This window comes from Salvelinus namaycush, unplaced genomic scaffold (assembly GCF_016432855.1).
Source record: "Salvelinus namaycush isolate Seneca unplaced genomic scaffold, SaNama_1.0 Scaffold1344, whole genome shotgun sequence".
NCBI classification, from domain to species: Eukaryota; Metazoa; Chordata; class Actinopteri; order Salmoniformes; family Salmonidae; genus Salvelinus; species Salvelinus namaycush.
Window position 1 is genome coordinate 1 of NW_024058058.1, and position 18,441 is coordinate 18,441.

Consider the following 18,441-nt stretch of genomic DNA (forward strand, 5'->3'; position numbering starts at 1 on the left):
AATACTGTAGTCTACTATTAGACTGATAGAATACTGTAGCTACTATTAGACTGGTAGATATACTGTAGACTACTATATACTGATAGAATACTGTTCCTACTATTCTACTATTAGACTGATAGAATACTGTAGCCTACTATTAGACTGATAGAATACTGTAGCCTACTATTGACTGATAGAATACTGTAGTCTACTATTAGACTGAGAATCTGTAGACTAATATTAACTGATAGAATACTGTAGACTAATATTAGACTGATAGAATACTGTAGCCTACTATTAGACTGATAGAATACTGTAACCTACTATTAGACTGATAGAATACTGTAGTCTACTATTCTACTATTAGACTGATAGAATACTGTAGTCTACTATTAGACTGATAGAATACTGCAGACTACTATTAACTGATAGAATACTGTAGCCTACTATTAGACTGATAGAATACTGTAGCCTACTATTAGACTGATAGAATACTGTAGCCTACTATTAGACTGATAATACTGTAGCCTACTATTAGACTGATAGAATACTGTAGCCTACTATTAGACTGATAGAATACTGTAGCCTACTATTACTGATAGAATACTGTACCTACTATTAGACTGATAGAATCTGTAGCCTACTATTAGAGTTATAGAATACTGTAGCCTACTATAAGAGTGATAGAATACTGTAGTCTACTATTAGACTGGATAGAATACTGTAGCCTACTATTAGACTGATAGAATACTGTAGTCTACTATCCTACTATTAGACTGATAGAATACTGTAGCCTACTATTAGACTGATAGAATACTGTAGTCTACTATTAGACTGATAGAATACTGTAGCCTACTATTCTACTATTAGACTGATAGAATACTGTAACCTACTATTCTACTATTAGACTGATAGAATACTGTAGTCTACTATTAGACTGATAGAATACTGTAGCCTACTATTAGACTGATAGAATACTGTAGTCTACTATTAGACTGATAGAATACTGTAGTCTACTATTAGACTGATAGAATACTGTAGTCTACTATTAGACTGATAGAATACTGTAGCCTACTATTAGACTGATAGAATACTGTAGCCTACTATTCTACTATTAGACTGATAGAATACTGTAGTCTACTATAGCCTACTATAAGAGTGATAGAATACTGTAGTCTACTATTAGACTGATAGAATACTGTAGTCTACTATTAGACTGATAGAATACTGTAGCCTACTATCCTACTATTCGACTGATAGAATACTGTAGCCTACTATTAGACTGATAGAATACTGTAGTCTACTATTAGACTGATAGAATACTGTAGCCTACTATTCTACTATTAGACTGATAGAATACTGTAACCTACTATTCTACTATTAGACTGATAGAATACTGTAGTCTACTATTAGACTGATAGAATACTGTAGCCTACTATTAGACTGATAGAATACTGTAGTCTACTATTAGACTGATAGAATACTGTAGTCTACTATTAGACTGATAGAATACTGTAGTCTACTATTCTACTATTAGACTGATAGAATACTGTAGTCTACTATTAGACTGATAGAATACTGTAGCCTACTATTAGACTGATACAATACTGTAGCCTACTATTCTACTATTAGACTGATAGAATACTGTAGTCTACTATTAGACTGATAGAATACTGTAGCATACTATTAGACTGATAGAATACTGTAGCCTACTATTAGACTGATAGAATACTGTAGCCTACTATTAGACTGATAGAATACTGTAGTCTACTATTCTACTATTAGACTGATAGAATACTGTAGTCTACTATTAGACTGATAGAATACTGTAGCCTACTATTAGACTGATAGAATACTGTAGCCTACTATTAGACTGATAGAATACTGTAGTCTACTATTAGACTGATAGAATACTGTAGCCTACTATTAGACTGATAGAATACTGTAGACTACTATTAGACTGATAGAATACTGTAGACTACTATTAGACTGATAGAATACTGTAGCCTACTATTCTACTATTAGACTGATAGAATACTGTAGCCTACTATTCTACTATTAGACTGATAGAATACTGTAGCCTACTATTCTACTATTAGAATACTGTAGTCTACTATTAGACTGATAGAATACTGTAGTCTACTATTAGACTGATAGAATACTGTAGCATACTATTAGACTGATAGAATACTGTAGACTACTATTAGACTGATAGAATACTGTAGCCTACTATTCTACTATTAGACTGATAGAATACTGTAGCCTACTATTAGACTGATAGAATACTGTAGCCTACTATTAGACTGATAGAATACTGTAGTCTACTATTAGACTGATAGAATACTGTAGTCTACTATTAGACTGATAGAATACTGTAGACTACTATTAGACTGATAGAATACTGTAGCCTACTATTAGACTGATAGAATACTGTAGCCTACTATTAGACTGATAGAATACTGTAACCTACTATTAGACTGATAGAATACTGTAGTCTACTATTAGACTGATAGAATACTGTAGTCTACTATTCTACTATTAGACTGATAGAATACTGTAGACTACTATTAGACTGATAGAATACTGTAGACTACTATTAGACTGATAGAATACTGTAGCCTACTATTAGACTGATAGAATACTGTAGCCTACTATTAGACTGATAGAATACTGTAGTCTACTATTAGACTGATAGAATACTGTAGCCTACTATTAGACTGATAGAATACTGTAGCCTACTATTAGACTGATAGAATACTGTAGCCTACTATTAGACTGATAGAATACTGTAGTCTACTATTAGACTGATAGAATACTGTAGTCTACTATTAGACTGATAGAATACTGTAGCCTACTATTAGACTGATAGAATACTGTAGCCTACTATTAGAGTGATAGAATACTGTAGCCTACTATTAGAGTGATAGAATACTGTAGTCTACTATTAGACTGATAGAATACTGTAGTCTACTATTAGACTGATAGAATACTGTAGCCTACTATTAGACTGATAGAATACTGTAGCCTACTATTAGACTGATAGAATACTGTAGCCTACTATTAGACTGATAGAATACTGTAGTCTACTATTAGACTGATAGAATACTGTAGCCTACTATTAGACTGATAGAATACTGTAGCCTACTATTAGACTGATAGAATACTGTAGCCTACTATTAGACTGATAGAATACTGTAGTCTACTATTAGACTGATAGAATACTGTAGCCTACTATTAGACTGATAGAATACTGTAGCCTACTATTAGACTGATAGAATACTGTAGCCTACTATTAGACTGATAGAATACTGTAGCCTACTATTAGACTGATAGAATACTGTAGCCTACTATTAGACTGATAGAATACTGTAGACTACTATTAGACTGATAGAATACTGTAGTCTACTATTAGACTGATAGAATACTGTAGCCTACTATTAGAGTGATAGAATACTGTAGCCTACTATTAGACTGATAGAATACTGTAGCCTACTATTAGACTGATAGAATACTGTAGTCTACTATTAGACTGATAGAATACTGTAGCCTACTATTAGACTGATAGAATACTGTAGCCTACTATTAGAGTGATAGAATACTGTAGTCTACTATTAGACTGATAGAATACTGTAGCCTACTATTAGACTGATAGAATACTGTAGCCTACTATTAGACTGATAGAATACTGTAGCCTACTATTAGACTGATAGAATACTGTAGTCTACTATTCTACTATTAGACTGATAGAATACTGTAGTCTACTATTAGACTGATAGAATACTGTAGTCTACTATTCTACTATTAGACTGATAGAATACTGTAGTCTACTATTAGACTGATAGAATACTGTAGCCTACTATTAGACTGATAGAATACTGTAGTCTACTATTAGACTGATAGAATACTGTAGTCTACTATTAGACTGATAGAATACTGTAGTCTACTATTAGACTGATAGAATACTGTAACCTACTATTAGACTGATAGAATACTGTAGCCGACTATTAGACTGATAGAATACTGTAGCCTACTATTCTACTATTAGACTGATAGAATACTGTAGCCTACTATTAGACTGATAGAATACTGTAGCCTACTATTAGACTGATAGAATACTGTAGCCTACTATTAGACTGATAGAATACTGTAGCCTACTATTAGACTGATAGAATACTGTAGCCTACTATTAGACTGATAGAATACTGTAGCCTACTATTAGACTGATAGAATACTCTAGCCTACTATTAGACTGATAGAATACTGTATCCTACTATTAGACTGATAGAATACTGTAGCCTACTATTCTACTATTAGACTGATAGAATACTGTAGCATACTATTCTACTATTAGACTGATAGAATACTGTATTCTACTATTAGACTGATAGAATACTGTATTCTACTATTAGACTGATAGAATACTGTAGCCTACTATCCTACTATTCGACTGATAGAATACTGTAGCCTACTATTAGACTGATAGAATACTGTAGTCTACTATTAGACTGATAGAATACTGTAGCCTACTATTCTACTATTAGACTGATAGAATACTGTAGCCTACTATTCTACTATTAGACTGATAGAATACTATAGCCTACTATTCGACTGATAGAATACTGTAGCCTAATGTTCTACTATTAGACTGATAGAATACTGTAGCCTAATGTTCTACTATTAGACTGATAGAGCTACAGCATGTCCACACGGCTAAAGTATGTCGACACGGCTACAGTATGTCCACACGGCTACAGTATGTCCACACGGCTACAGTATGTCCACACGGCTACAGTATGTCCACACGGCTAACGGCTACAGTATGTCCACACGGCTAACGGCTACAGTATGCCCACACGGCTACAGTATGCCCACACGGCTACAGTATGCCCACACGGCTACAGTATGCCCACACGGCTACAGTATGCCCACACGGCTACAGTATGCCCACACGGCTAACGGCTACAGTATGTCCACACGGCTACAGTATGTCAACATGGCTAACGGCTACAGTATGTCGACATGGCTAACGGCTACAGTATGTCGACATGGCTAACGGCTACAGTATGTCGACATGGCTAACGGCTACAGTATGTCAACATGGCTAACGGCTACAGTATGTCAACATGGCTAACGGCTACAGTTTGTTGATGCAGTAGCAGTATTGGGACTGAGCACAGCAGGCAGGCAAGCAGTGATTATTGTGCTAAGTAGCCTTTGTTTTGGACACAATTTACAATAACTGCTTAAGGAGAGGGCCATCCTATCCAAACCCTCTAAATTAAGAAGCCCTGGGCTATCCAAGCTAACAATCCAAACCCTCTTAAGGGCTAACCAAGCTAACAATCCCAACCCTCTTAAGGCCTGGGCTATCCAAGCTAACAATCCCAACCCTCTTTAGAAGGACTGGGCTATCCAAGCTAACAATCCCAACCCTCTTAAGAAGGACTGGGCTATCCAAGCTAACAATCCCAACCCTCTTAAGAAGGCCTGGGCTATCCAAGTTAACAATCCCAACCCTCTTAAGAAGGACTGGGCTATCCAAGCTAACAATCCCAACCCTCTTAAGAAGGACTGGGCTATCCAAGCTAACAATCCCAACCCTCTTAAGAAGGACTGGGCTATCCAAGCTAACAATCCCAACCCTCTTAAGAAGGACTGGGCTATCCAAGCTAACAATCCCAACCCTCTTAAGAAGGACTGGGCTATCCAAGCTAACAATCCCAACCCTCTTAAGAAGGACTGGGCTATCCAAGCTAACAATCCCAACCCTCTTAAGAAGGACTGGGCTATCCAAGCTAACAATCCCAACCCTCTTAAGAAGGACTGGGCTATTACATTTACATTTACATTTAAGTCATTTAGCAGACGCTCTTATCCAGAGCGGCTATCCAAGCTAACAATCCCAACCCTCTTAAGAAGGACTGGGCTATCCAAGCTAACAATCCCAACCCTCTTAAGAAGGACTGGGCTATCCAAGCTAACAATCCCAACCCTCTTAAGAAGGACTGGGCTATCCAAGCTAACAATCCCAACCCTCTTAAGAAGGCCTGGGCTATCCAAGTTAACAATCCCAACCCTCTTAAGAAGGACTGGGCTATCCAAGCTAACAATCCCAACCCTCTTAAGAAGGACTGGGCTATCCAAGCTAACAATCCCAACCCTCTTAAGAAGGACTGGGCTATCCAAGCTAACAATCCCAACCCTCTTAAGAAGGCCTGGGCTATCCAAGCTAACAATCCAAACCCTCTTAAGAAGGACTTGGCTATCCTAGCTAACAATCCCAACTATTTTAAGAAGGACTGGGCTATCCAAGCTAACAATCCCAACCCTCTTAAGAAGGACTGGGCTATCCAAGCCCTCTAATGGGTAGGATGTGCTGCCAAATAATGACAGAGACGACAGTCTACAGCCAAAGCCAACCAAACAGCAACCTTGTGTTAGTGGTGAATGATGCTGCACATTTTGTTAGTTGATTAGTGGTGATTTTATGATGTTTTAATGGCTTTGTTACTACTATATTCATGTAAATGAGTGACATTACAGACCGGTTAGAACTGGGTGGCCTAACAGGTAACTGGGTAGGTAGGCAACTGTGTATTCCATTCATGGACTCCAACTGCTTTAGCACCTATTGACGATAGTATCTTCTGGTCGGGGGATTTTTTACGAGCCCCGACGCTCGTTCTGAACGGTTAAACACCACTCGGGCTCCCGAGTGGCACTGGATCTTAGTGCAAGAGGCATCACTGCAGTACCTGGTTCAAATCCAGGCTGCATCACATCCGGCCGTGATTGGGTGTCCCATTGGGCGGCGGACAATTGGCCCAGCGTGGTTCGGGTTTGGCCGGTGTAGGCGTCATTGTAAATAAGAATTTACTCTTAACTGACTTGCCTCGTTAAATAAAGGTTAAATATTTAAAAAATAAAACTTGCGGTACAGTTTTCTAAACTGGGAAAAATCCTTTGTTTTTGTTAATGGTTAAATTACTACACGCTTTTATAGGGTTAGGGTCAGTGTTCCCACACGGCCATTTATCCATGTTACAGCGCTTGTTTAGGGAAGACAGCAGTGGCCACCTGGGATAATTAGCATGCTTTAAACACCTGTGCGTAAACTAACCGAGGAGGAAGTGTAGTCACCTGGAGACAGCATATGGATCTGGGCTACACTGCCACAGTAAGTAGATGTTACGCTGATATGAAAGATAAGGGGCATATTAGCATATGATTGGAAAAACGTTTCACAAGCAATGTTTACTGACGTTTCTAGATGTTAAAACACAGCGTGGAAATTATAGTTTCCACGCAGCCAACCTCTGAACACCCTACGGATAACCTAGTAACGTTAACTATGTAGGTCGGTAAGGTCGATCCTTATCAGACATCTCATGGATGGTCTGACCATAGAATAATTCTCATTCTAGAATTTGTGTGAATATTTATTATTATATTTGACTGGCATCCAACTCTAGGTGAACCACCACTTCTTACACATGATGAATTAACTCTCAGCCAGTCAATAATACGAATAGAATACAGTAGGCGTATGTTCCAGATTCCGTTCTATTATGTTCTAGATTCCGTTCTATTATGTTCCAGATTCTGTTCTATTATGTTCCAGATTCCGTTCTATTATGTTCTAGATTCCGTTCTATTATGTTCCAGATTCCGTTCTATTATGTTCCAGATTCCGTTCTATTATGTTCTAGATTCCGTTCTATTATGTTCCAGATTCCGTTCTATTATGTTCTAAATACCCATGCCATGGTGTATTACCAACTATGCTTATAACAGAGGCTGTAGTGAATGAACTGACATTAACCCTGGTTAGAGCTACTCCTAGTACCGTTTAGCCTTCATAAGCAAAGGCTGACAAGTGCGTCATGTTAAAAATGCGATCGGTTACAGTCATTATAGACTACAGTCAAGAGGTCAGCTCTTCTGTAACGTTTGGTCTAGTAACATAACTATGTTGCTAATGTATCCGATTACACTGATGCAGGATACATTTGTTCACCTTTTTAATATAATGTATCCGCCAAGAACTGTTGCCACGTTCAAGTGTCAATGTCTTTACAGCAAAGGTAACATTGTAGCCTACACGTGCATGACTGTGTATTAGAACTGAATAGGCTATTTCAGCAACTGGTGTGTCACTCAAAACTACCCTGTATTGTTAGCTAGGCTATCAAATGACAAGGACATTGTTTGTTATGAACAGTCAACAAGCGCCACTTTCCCGAGCAGAAAACTCTGGAAACAAAATTACATTTAAAAACAACACGACAATCTTTACAGACTCCAATATTTATCATGCCATTGCAACAGTTAATAAATAAGCTACGAATCGAAATGTCGTTCACATACCTGTAAAAAGTAGCAGGGACAACAAAGTAACGCAGATCGTCAACCCACTGGCAGACCTGCGGTCCGTCCCGTGTCCGTGCATCAGCTGTGAACACAACTCAGTGAGACTAGAGAAACGGAGAACACACCGCTGGCCTGTCTGAGGGGTTGTCACTATCTGGCCAAGCTGCAAAACCCGGAAGTTCTACAATTTATCTTCTTTAAAAATCGGATTTCAAAACTAACGCTAATATTAACCATACTCCTAAACGTGTGCCTGACCTACGCTTAAATGAAGAGCAAAAAGCGAATTGACGTCTTCATACATTTTCACAATTTATGCCAATTTCGACTTTGCAGCTTGGCACTATAGTGGGAGCTGTCTACTGTGGACTTCTTAGTTAGGTAATGACTGGTGCATTGTGGGATAGATTCCAGCGCCACAGGCACATATCTCCAAATATGAACAAGAGCAAAATCAGATTACGCGAAATTGAGTCCATACAGTAGTCAAAGTCAAAGGATCAAGTCAAACTAGCAGTCTATTTAAATGAGTTATCTTACTACTGGCTCTCATTCCTGGAAACATGATGGACTATTACAATAGATTGTTACTACAGCAGATTGGAAAGCGAGTCCAATGAGAGAAATAGAATAGCATAGCATAGCACTGTTAGAATAGTGAGTTAGAACAGCATAGCACTGTTAGAATAGTGAGTTAGAACAGCATAGCACTGTTAGAATAGTGAGTTAGAATAGCATAGCACTGTTAGAATAGAGTTAGAATAGCATAGCACTGTTAGAATAGTGAGTTAGAATAGCATAGCACTGTTAGAATAGTGAGTTAGAACAGCATAGCACTGTTAGAATAGAGTTAGAATAGCATAGCACTGTTAGAATAGTGAGTTAGAACAGCATAGCACTGTTAGAATAGTGAGTTAGAACAGCATAGCACTGTTAGAATAGAGTTAGAACAGCATAGCACTGTTAGAATAGTGAGTTAGAATAGCATAGCACTGTTAGAATAGTGAGTTAGAACAGCATAGCACTGTTAGAATAGTGAGTTAGAATAGCATAGCACTGTTAGAATAGTGAGTTAGAATAGCATAGCACTGTTAGAATAGTGAGTTAGAATAGCATAGCACTGTTAGAATAGAGTTAGAATAGCATAGCACTGTTAGAATAGAGTTAGAATAGCATAGCACTGTTAGAATAGAGTTAGAATAGCATAGCACTGTTAGAATAGAGTTAGAATAGCATAGCACTGTTAGAATAGTGAGTTAGAACAGCATAGCACTGTTAGAATAGTGAGTTAGAATAGCATAGCACTGTTAGAATAGTGAGTTAGCACAGCATAGCACTGTTAGAATAGTGAGTTAGCACAGCATAGCACTGTTAGAATAGTGAGTTAGAATAGCATAGCACTGTTAGAATAGTGAGTTAGCACAGCATAGCACTGTTAGAATAGTGAGAATAATCTCTATTCCTACAGTTTGGTTCTGGAGGTGAAGCAGAGGCCCAGTTAGAATAATCTCTATTCCTACTATTTGGTTCTGGAGGTGAAGAGGCCCAGTTAGAATAATCTCTGTTCCTACTGTTTGGTTCTGGAGGTGAAGAAGAGGCCCAGAGTTAGTAGGAACAGAGATTATTCTGTTTGATTCTGGAGGTGAAGAGGCCCAATCCAATGACAATAGATTATCAAGGTGTTCACCCCAACTCCTCGAATGACTGCAATATGACAGCATACTGCTGTAGACTCATGTTGGACAGCATACTGCTGTAGACTCATGTTGGACAGCATACTGCTGTAGACTCATGTTGGACAGCACACTGCTGTAAACTCATGTTGGACAGCACACTGCTGTAAACTCATGTTGGACAGCATACTGCTGTAGACTCATGTTGGACAGCATACTGCTGTAGACTCATGTTGGACAGCATACTGCTGTAGACTCATGTTGGACAGCATACTGCTGTAGACTCATGTTGGACAGCATACTGCTGTAAACTCATGTTGGACAGCACACTGCTGTAAACTCATGTTGGACAGCACACTGCTGTAAACTCATGTTGGACAGCACACTGCTGTAAACTCATGTTGGACAGCACACTGCTGTAGACTCATGTTGGACAGCATACTGCTGTAGACTCATGTTGGACAGCATACTGCTGTAGACTCATGTTGGACAGCATACTGCTGTAGACTCATGTTGGACAGCATACTGCTGTAGACTCATGTTGGACAGCATACTGCTGTAGACTCATGTTGGACAGCACACTGCTGTAAACTCATGTTGGACAGCACACTGCTGTAAACTCATGTTGGACAGCATACTGCTGTAAACTCATGTTGGACAGCACACTGCTGTAAACTCATGTTGGACAGCATACTGCTGTAGACTCATGTTGGACAGCATACTGCTGTAAACTCATGTTGGACAGCACACTGCTGTAGACTCATGTTGGACAGCATACTGCTGTAGACTCATGTTGGACAGCATACTGCTGTAGACTCATGTTGGACAGCACACTGCTGTAGACTCATGTTGGACAGCACACTGCTGTAGACTCATGTTGGACAGCACACTGCTGTAAACTCATGTTGGACAGCACACTGCTGTAAACTCATGTTGGACAGCACACTGCTGTAAACTCATGTTGGACAGCACACTGCTGTAAACTCATGTTGGACAGCACACTGCTGTAAACTCATGTTGGACAGCATACTGCTGTAGACTCATGTTGGACAGCATACTGCTGTAGACTCATGTTGGACAGCATACTGCTGTAGACTCATGTTGGACAGCATACTGCTGTAGACTCATGTTGGACAGCATACTGCTGTAGACTCATGTTGGACAGCATACTGCTGTAGACTCATGTTGGACAGCATACTGCTGTAGACTCATGTTGGACAGCATACTGCTGTCGACTCATGTTGGACAGCATACTGCTGTAAACTCATGTTGGACAGCATACTGCTGTAAACTCATGTTGGACAGCATACTGCTGTAAACTCATGTTGGACAGCATACTGCTGTAGACTCATGTTGGACAGCATACTGCTGTAAACTCATGTTGGACAGCACACTGCTGTAAACTCATGTTGGACAGCATACTGCTGTAGACTCATGTTGGACAGCATACTGCTGTAGACTCATGTTGGACAGCATACTGCTGTCAACTCATGTTGGACAGCATACTGCTGTAAACTCATGTTGGACAGCATACTGCTGTAAACTCATGTTGGACAGCATACTACTGTAAACTCATGTTGGACAGCATACTGCTGTAGACTCATGTTGGACAGCATACTGCTGTAGACTCATGTTGGACAGCCTGGTTCCTTCCCTGGTTCCAACATTGTCCATGCATCTCCACTCATTAGAGCAGTGGTTCCCAGACTGTGTGTCTGGACCCCCTATGGTTTGTGGTATTACACATCATTTCATTATTATACAGTACAATTCTTCAAATGGGTCACCGGAGCCCAGACTCAAATCTACATCGTCTGTTTTTGAGGAACATTTTGGTCCGAGTTTTTTTTGTCGTCTTTCCCCACCACTTATGGTAGGTCGACTCAGATACCTCAATTGGTGGGGTCAGGAAGCATAGTGGACACAGGCACAGCTGCTGGACAGGTTCTGCACTGAGGGACAGGTTGGGCTGAGGTAGAGACAGGCGAGGACACGTTGGGCTGAGGTAGAGACAGGCGAGGACACGTTGGGCTGAGGTAGAGACAGGCGAGGACACGTTGGGCTGAGGTAGAGACAGGCGAGGACACGTTGGGCTGAGGTAGAGACAGGCGAGGACACGTTGGGCTGAGGTAGAGACAGGCGAGGACACGTTGGGCTGAGGTAGAGACAGGCGAGGACACGTTGGGCTGAGGTAGAGACAGGCGAGGACACGTTGGGCTGAGGTAGACAGGCGAGGACAGGTTGGGCTGAGGTAGAGACAGCCGAGAACACGTTCCATTTCCATATAGAGAGAAAGCTGTGGAACAATACTTCAACACCATCAGCAGTCTTCACTGCACAACTGATTATAAAACAACTCTAATTATGTAGAGCAGTGATGGAAAAACAACTTTAATCAGAGCCATTTTTACAAGACAATTAAGTGACAAATGACATCTGAACCTTTTAAATGTCTGGGCATTACTGGACAACTTTAGCTTCATCTGGCTTGAGGGGGGGGTGTCGTGATAGGTCAATCTGAATGTTACAATAGAAATGAAACGGCTTCTGCATATAATACATATTACAGGTATAAAATGTACAATGTATACATAAAAATCAGAGAAAAACATCATTTAGGGGGAGAAGCTGATAGTTGAAGCAGCAAGCGTCACCGTGAACCGTAGAGAAGAGCCACACAGAGAGGTTTGGAAACTTTTTACCCAGATTCCCAGAAATGCCGGTTGGAAGATACCCGGAATTATGAGGGAATAAGCAGAAAATACCAAAATCCCTCCAACCGGCATTTCTAGAAAACGTTAGTGTTTTTTTTGTAAGCCGCACACAGACCAAACTAACATATACACTCACTCACTCACTATATACAGTCTCATTAGTTTCTTATAAGAAAAACAACCTTCGGTTACATCACTGGTATTCAACATCCGGTTGTTGACAATATTACAAAAATATAAAAAGATTACCCATGATGCACCACGTAGGAAAGTACAGTCAGCAAAAAACAACTGGCTTCCATTTTGAACGTTGTTTATTTTGTACATATTCAGCTCTGTGCAGTGGAATACAATTGTTTAAAGTGAATGTAAAGGTCATTCTGTAAATGGGAAGGAGAGTAAGCACATAAAGTATCTAAACATTAAAATGACTACCCAAACAACAACATGACTTGAATTTAAAAAAAAGAATACTGGTTAAATCCCAAATGGCACCCCATTCACCATAGGGCTCGAGTCAAAAGTAGTGCACTACATAGGGCTCGAGTCAAAAGTAGTGCACCACATAGGGCTCGAGTCAAAAGTAGTGCACCACATAGGGCTCGAGTCAAACGTAGTGCACCACATAGGGCTCGAGTCAAACGTAGTGCACCACATAGGGCTCGAGTCAAACGTAGTGCACGACATAGGGCTCGAGTCAAACGTAGTGCACGACATAGGGCTCGAGTCAAACGTAGTGCACGACATAGGGCTCGAGTCAAACGTAGTGCACTACATAGGGCTCGAGTCAAACGTAGTGCACTACATAGGGCTCGAGTCAAACGTAGTGCACTACATAGGGCTCGAGTCAAACGTAGTGCACTACATAGGGCTCGAGTCAAACGTAGTGCACTACATAGGGCTCGAGTCAAACGTAGTGCACTACATAGGGCTCGAGTCAAACGTAGTGCACTACATAGGGCTCGAGTCAAACGTAGTGCACTACATGGGGAATAGGGTGCCATGAGGACGCACTCTGGTGGGGGGTGCAGGAAAGCATATTGTTGGACACAAACACCCCGTTCTCGGTGTCGACCGGAAAAAAAATAATAACTTTCCAAGAAAACACAATTTGTAATAAAGCTCTTTCTTGCTGACCTCACGTTCCCTTTAAACAATGATTGTACCACTATAATAAACCCAAGACTTTCTTCAGTAATGCAGTGCCAGCTGTTTTTTTGTTTTAAAGCACAAAGTTAAGGCACAACCAGGTCAACAACTGCTGCAGGGGGACAGGACTGCACCAGGGTAAAAACATTTCTTTTTTAAATGTGCATTGTTTTGTACAACTTACTGCACCCCCACTTTCAACTTCACACTGCATTCCCCCCCCCCCAAAAAAATACAACCAATGTTAATGGTGTGGAATCCTTTGATCGTGAAGCATCATGAACGTGTTAATAGGTCTAGCTCACATGCAATCATTCAGGACTTTACAGTCTCCATTGGAATACTTGGTGTGTGCAAGTATTGGCACCCTTTTCCCTAAATAGTACACTACTTTGGGTTGAAAGAGGGTGGTGTTTGGCACCCTATTCCCTAAATAGTACACTACTTTGGGTTGAAAGAGGGTGGCGTTTGGGACACGGACACATGGAGCTTGTACTTTAAACAAAAAAAAACATATATATATTTTTTTAAATCAGCTTATTTCTGCATCAACGTTAAACACCATTTTATTTCCGTTTTCCATCTAAAAACAACGGGTTTGCATGTGTTCTCTCTCTCTCTGCATCATATCTGACACGACTATAATAATATTACATTAGGTCTGCGTTTATCAACAACAATGGCTGGATACAATTAAAGAACCACAATAAACAAAGAGAAGTCAAATGACTTTTCAACATGGCAAGAAAACGGTTTTGCTCGCATCCAAAAATGGAACCCTATTCCCTATTTAGTGCACTACTTTTGACCAGGGTCCTATAGGATTAGTGCACTATATATAGGGAAAAAGGTGCCATTTTGGGGACACAGATGATTTCTCTCTCACAAAGTAGTAATAAAACGGGTATAAACGTCCAATAAAGGGAATCTGGAGCGATGAAACCAGCTGAACTCTGTTCCTGTACACACAGGACCGGCTGCATCTGACATGACACGAACATCACTTTGTAGCGCACTACTTTAGACCAGGGCCCATAGGGGTAGTGCACTACTTTAGACCAGGGCCCATAGGGCTAGTGCACTACTTTAGACCAAGGCCCATAGGGCTAGTGCACTACTTTAGACCAAGGCCCATAGGGGTAGTGCACTACTTTAGACCAAGGCCCATAGGGGTAGTGCACTACTTTAGACCAGGGCCCATAGGGGTAGTGCACTACTTTAGACCAGGGCCCATAGGGGTAGTGCACTACTTTAGACCAAGGCCCATAGGGGTAGTGCACTACTTTAGACCAGGACCCATAGGGGTAGTGCACTACTTTAGACCAGGGCCCATAGGGGTAGTGCACTACTTTAGACCAGGGCCCATAGGGGTAGTGCACTACTTTAGACCAAGGCCCATAGGGGTAGTGCACTACTTTAGACCATGGCCCATAGGGCTAGTGCGCTACTTTAGACCAGGACCCATAGGGGTAGTGCACTACTTTAGACCAGGGCCCATAGGGCTAGTGCACTATGTAGGGAATAGTGTGCCATTTTAACACGCAGCAGAAACACAGGGCTGTATTGCAGGGATCATGGAACAGCTATACATTCACACATCACACACCTTCCATTCCATCTATACCTCCATGAATATATACAAAACGTATTAAACCAGTGTCTTACTGGGAATCCATTCACACACTCTGAATGGCACACATACACAATCCATGTCTCAAATCTCTTTCTTTAACCCGTCTCCTCCCCGTAATCTACATTTGAAGTGGATTTAACGTGTGACATCAATAAGGGATCATAGCTTTTCACCTGGATTCACCTGGTCAGTCCATGCCATGGAAAGAGCAGGTGTTCCTAATGTTTTGTCCACGGACGTATCCTAAACAGGACCCTATTTAATCCCTATATAGTGGGCCCTGGTCTAAAGTAGTGCACTAGCCCTATGGGCCCTGGTCTAAAGTAGTGCACTACCCCTATGGGTTCTGGTCAAAAGTAGTGCACTACGCTATGGGTTCTGGTCAAAAGTAGTGCACTAGAAATGAAATAGGGTGCTATTTGGGGTGCAGTAAAAAGGAAGCCTAGGTGTGTATAGAATCCCATGTTCCAGCAGAAGTCTATGCGGCGGGAACAATAAGAACATGAACCAGTATCAATCAAATAGTTGTTATTAATTAAAAACGGGAACTCAAAACAATATAACATTGGAATCTATTCTGACTGACGGGAGAAGCGCTTTCAGCTGCTTGAGGGAGGAAAGATACTTATAAGACGGCCACCAATATTGAGTTAAAAAGACAGAAAAGCAAAGAAGCCCAAAAAATACAAAATGGACGACTGACTGATCGCCCACGTTATTAGCCCCCCCCCCCCCCCATCTTCTCTAAACTCCACAGCGAGGGAGTCTTTCTATCCAAGACGTAGGCCCGGGGACGGGAACGGGACGGGGGGGGGGTGCACCAACACCACCTGCCAAAATCACTGTCTCGCAACAAGTTATCCTCCCAATCTCTCACAAACGCTTCCACTTCTGAATACAGAATCAGATGCCGTCCGTATGTTAAAGAGTATTGTAGCGGTAGGCAGGACAAAAATGACAGTTTATGGTTTTTGCTTTATGAATACGGATCATTTAAAAGGAAGCCACCGTCACCAGCCAACCAGTCAACATGTATTTCCGGCTGACAGCTAAGCACCCACTCCCACCCTTCAGTCGGCTAAATGTTTATGTCTGCCTTTCCTCCGCCGCTCGACTAAAAACTACAAAAGAAAGAAAAGGGATTACATTCTCCAGGAAATAAAAATCCAGATTATGTTATAAATTCAAAAGCTTAAATAGAGGCTTTAACTTTAACCAACACATGCAGCAATTTCAATGTAAAGCCCGACTCAACTCCTTGAAAAATCATGGAGCCAGTCTCATTAAAAAAAGGGAGGGAGGAGAGGATGGGGAGACAAGAGAAAAGAAGGGGTTGTTTCTCTCATATCTGTTTTAAATATGCCATTAGAACGAAATGGAAGTTTTGTTTCCTTGTTAAATCCATAAAGTTTGTAATACAAAAATAACAAAAATTAAATAGTGTTTGACGGCACCAGCGAATCACACATCTCCAGCTTGCTCAGACCACGCCCCCCTAGTCTCCAATCTCCCAGCCCATTGGTTGTTCAAGTGGTCTTCCAAAGTTTAGCTCATCGTTTTGTTTTCAAAACTCTGATTGGTCTTTACGACAAAAAAACACAGCAGGACTGTCAGTCAGTCAGTCTAAAGCCTCCCACCACTCCTGTGGTCCAACCAACAGTCAGTCTAAAGCCTCCCACCACTCCTGTGGTCCAGACAGGTTGTGGACAACCAACAGTCAGTCCCATTTAAAAGAGAAAAAAAGCCCTGTTTGTTGAGACGGTTCACCCAGCCCTGTGAGTCGAGACGGACGGTTCCACCCAGCCCTGTGAGTCGAGACGGACGGTTCCACCCAGCCCTGTGAGTCGAGACGGACGGTTCCACCCAGCCCTGTGAGTCGAGACAGACGGTTCACCCAGCCCTGTGAGTCGAGACAGACGGTTCACCCAGCCCTGTGAGTCGAGACAGACGGTTCACCCAGCCCTGTGAGTCGAGACAGACGGTTCACCAAGCTGCCATCACCTCCAGTAGAGGCTTGTTAAGGGGAGACTGAAGGAAGGGGGCCTGTGTTGAGGTGAGATCGTTACACAGGGGTAAGAAGGAGCTGGTTGGGTTGGTAGCGGTGGTATCTGTGAGGGAGAGAGAGGAGGCTGGGGTAATCTGCCTCCCCCCTCAGGAGAAGCCTAGAGAGTTAGAGTTAGAGCTGCTATCAGGGCTGGTGTGGTGACGTAGTCTGGACATGGTGTTCATGTAGGTGTTAGAGGGCTTCAGGGAGGTGGTACAGCCCTGGGCCTGAGGAAAACGCTGGTGGTAGCGGTCCAGACGCAGGTACTTCACCGTCACCAGCTTACCTGGGAGGGGGGACGGTAGGTAGGGAGAGACGGTAGGTAGGGAGGGACGGTAGGTAGGTAGGGAGAGAGAGACGGGAGGGAGAGAGAGACGGTAGGTAGGGGGGGGGGCGGTAGGTAGGGAGAGACGGTAGGTAGGGAGAGAGAGACGGTAGGTAGGGAGAGAGAGACGGGCGGTAGGTAGGGGGGGGGGACGGACGGTAGGTAGGGGGGGGGGTAGGTAGGGGGGGGGGGGTAGGTAGGGGGGGGGGACGGACGGTAGGTAGGGAGAGACAGTAGGTAGGGAGAGACGGTAGGTAGGGAGAAACGGTAGGTAGGGGGGGACGGTAGGTAGGGGGGGACGGTAGGTAGGGAGGGACGGTAGGTAGGTAGGGAGAGACGGTAGGTAGGGGGGGGGCGGTAGGTAGGGAGAGACGGTAGGTAGGGAGAGACGGTAGGTAGGGGGGGACGGTAGGTAGGGGGGGACGGTAGGTAGGGGGGGGCGGTAGGTAGGTAGGGAGAGACGGTAGGTAGGGAGAGACGGTAGGTAGGGGGGGACGGTAGGTAGGGAGAGACGGGAGGTAGGGAGAGACGGTAGGTAGGGAGAGACGGTA

General features: G+C 42.2%; 1 protein-coding gene across 1 annotated transcript in view; it reads right to left on the reverse strand.

The window, feature by feature from the left end:
* Positions 1–15,324: 15,324 nt before the first annotated feature.
* Positions 15,325–18,441, reverse strand: part of LOC120036474 (inner nuclear membrane protein Man1-like) — a 41,033-nt gene continuing 37,916 nt past the window's right edge. The window contains exon 11 of the mRNA XM_038982910.1: positions 15,325–17,851. Within this exon, the coding sequence (XP_038838838.1) occupies positions 17,673–17,851 (179 nt within the window). The 3' untranslated portion in view covers positions 15,325–17,672. The remainder of the gene's footprint in view (positions 17,852–18,441) is intronic.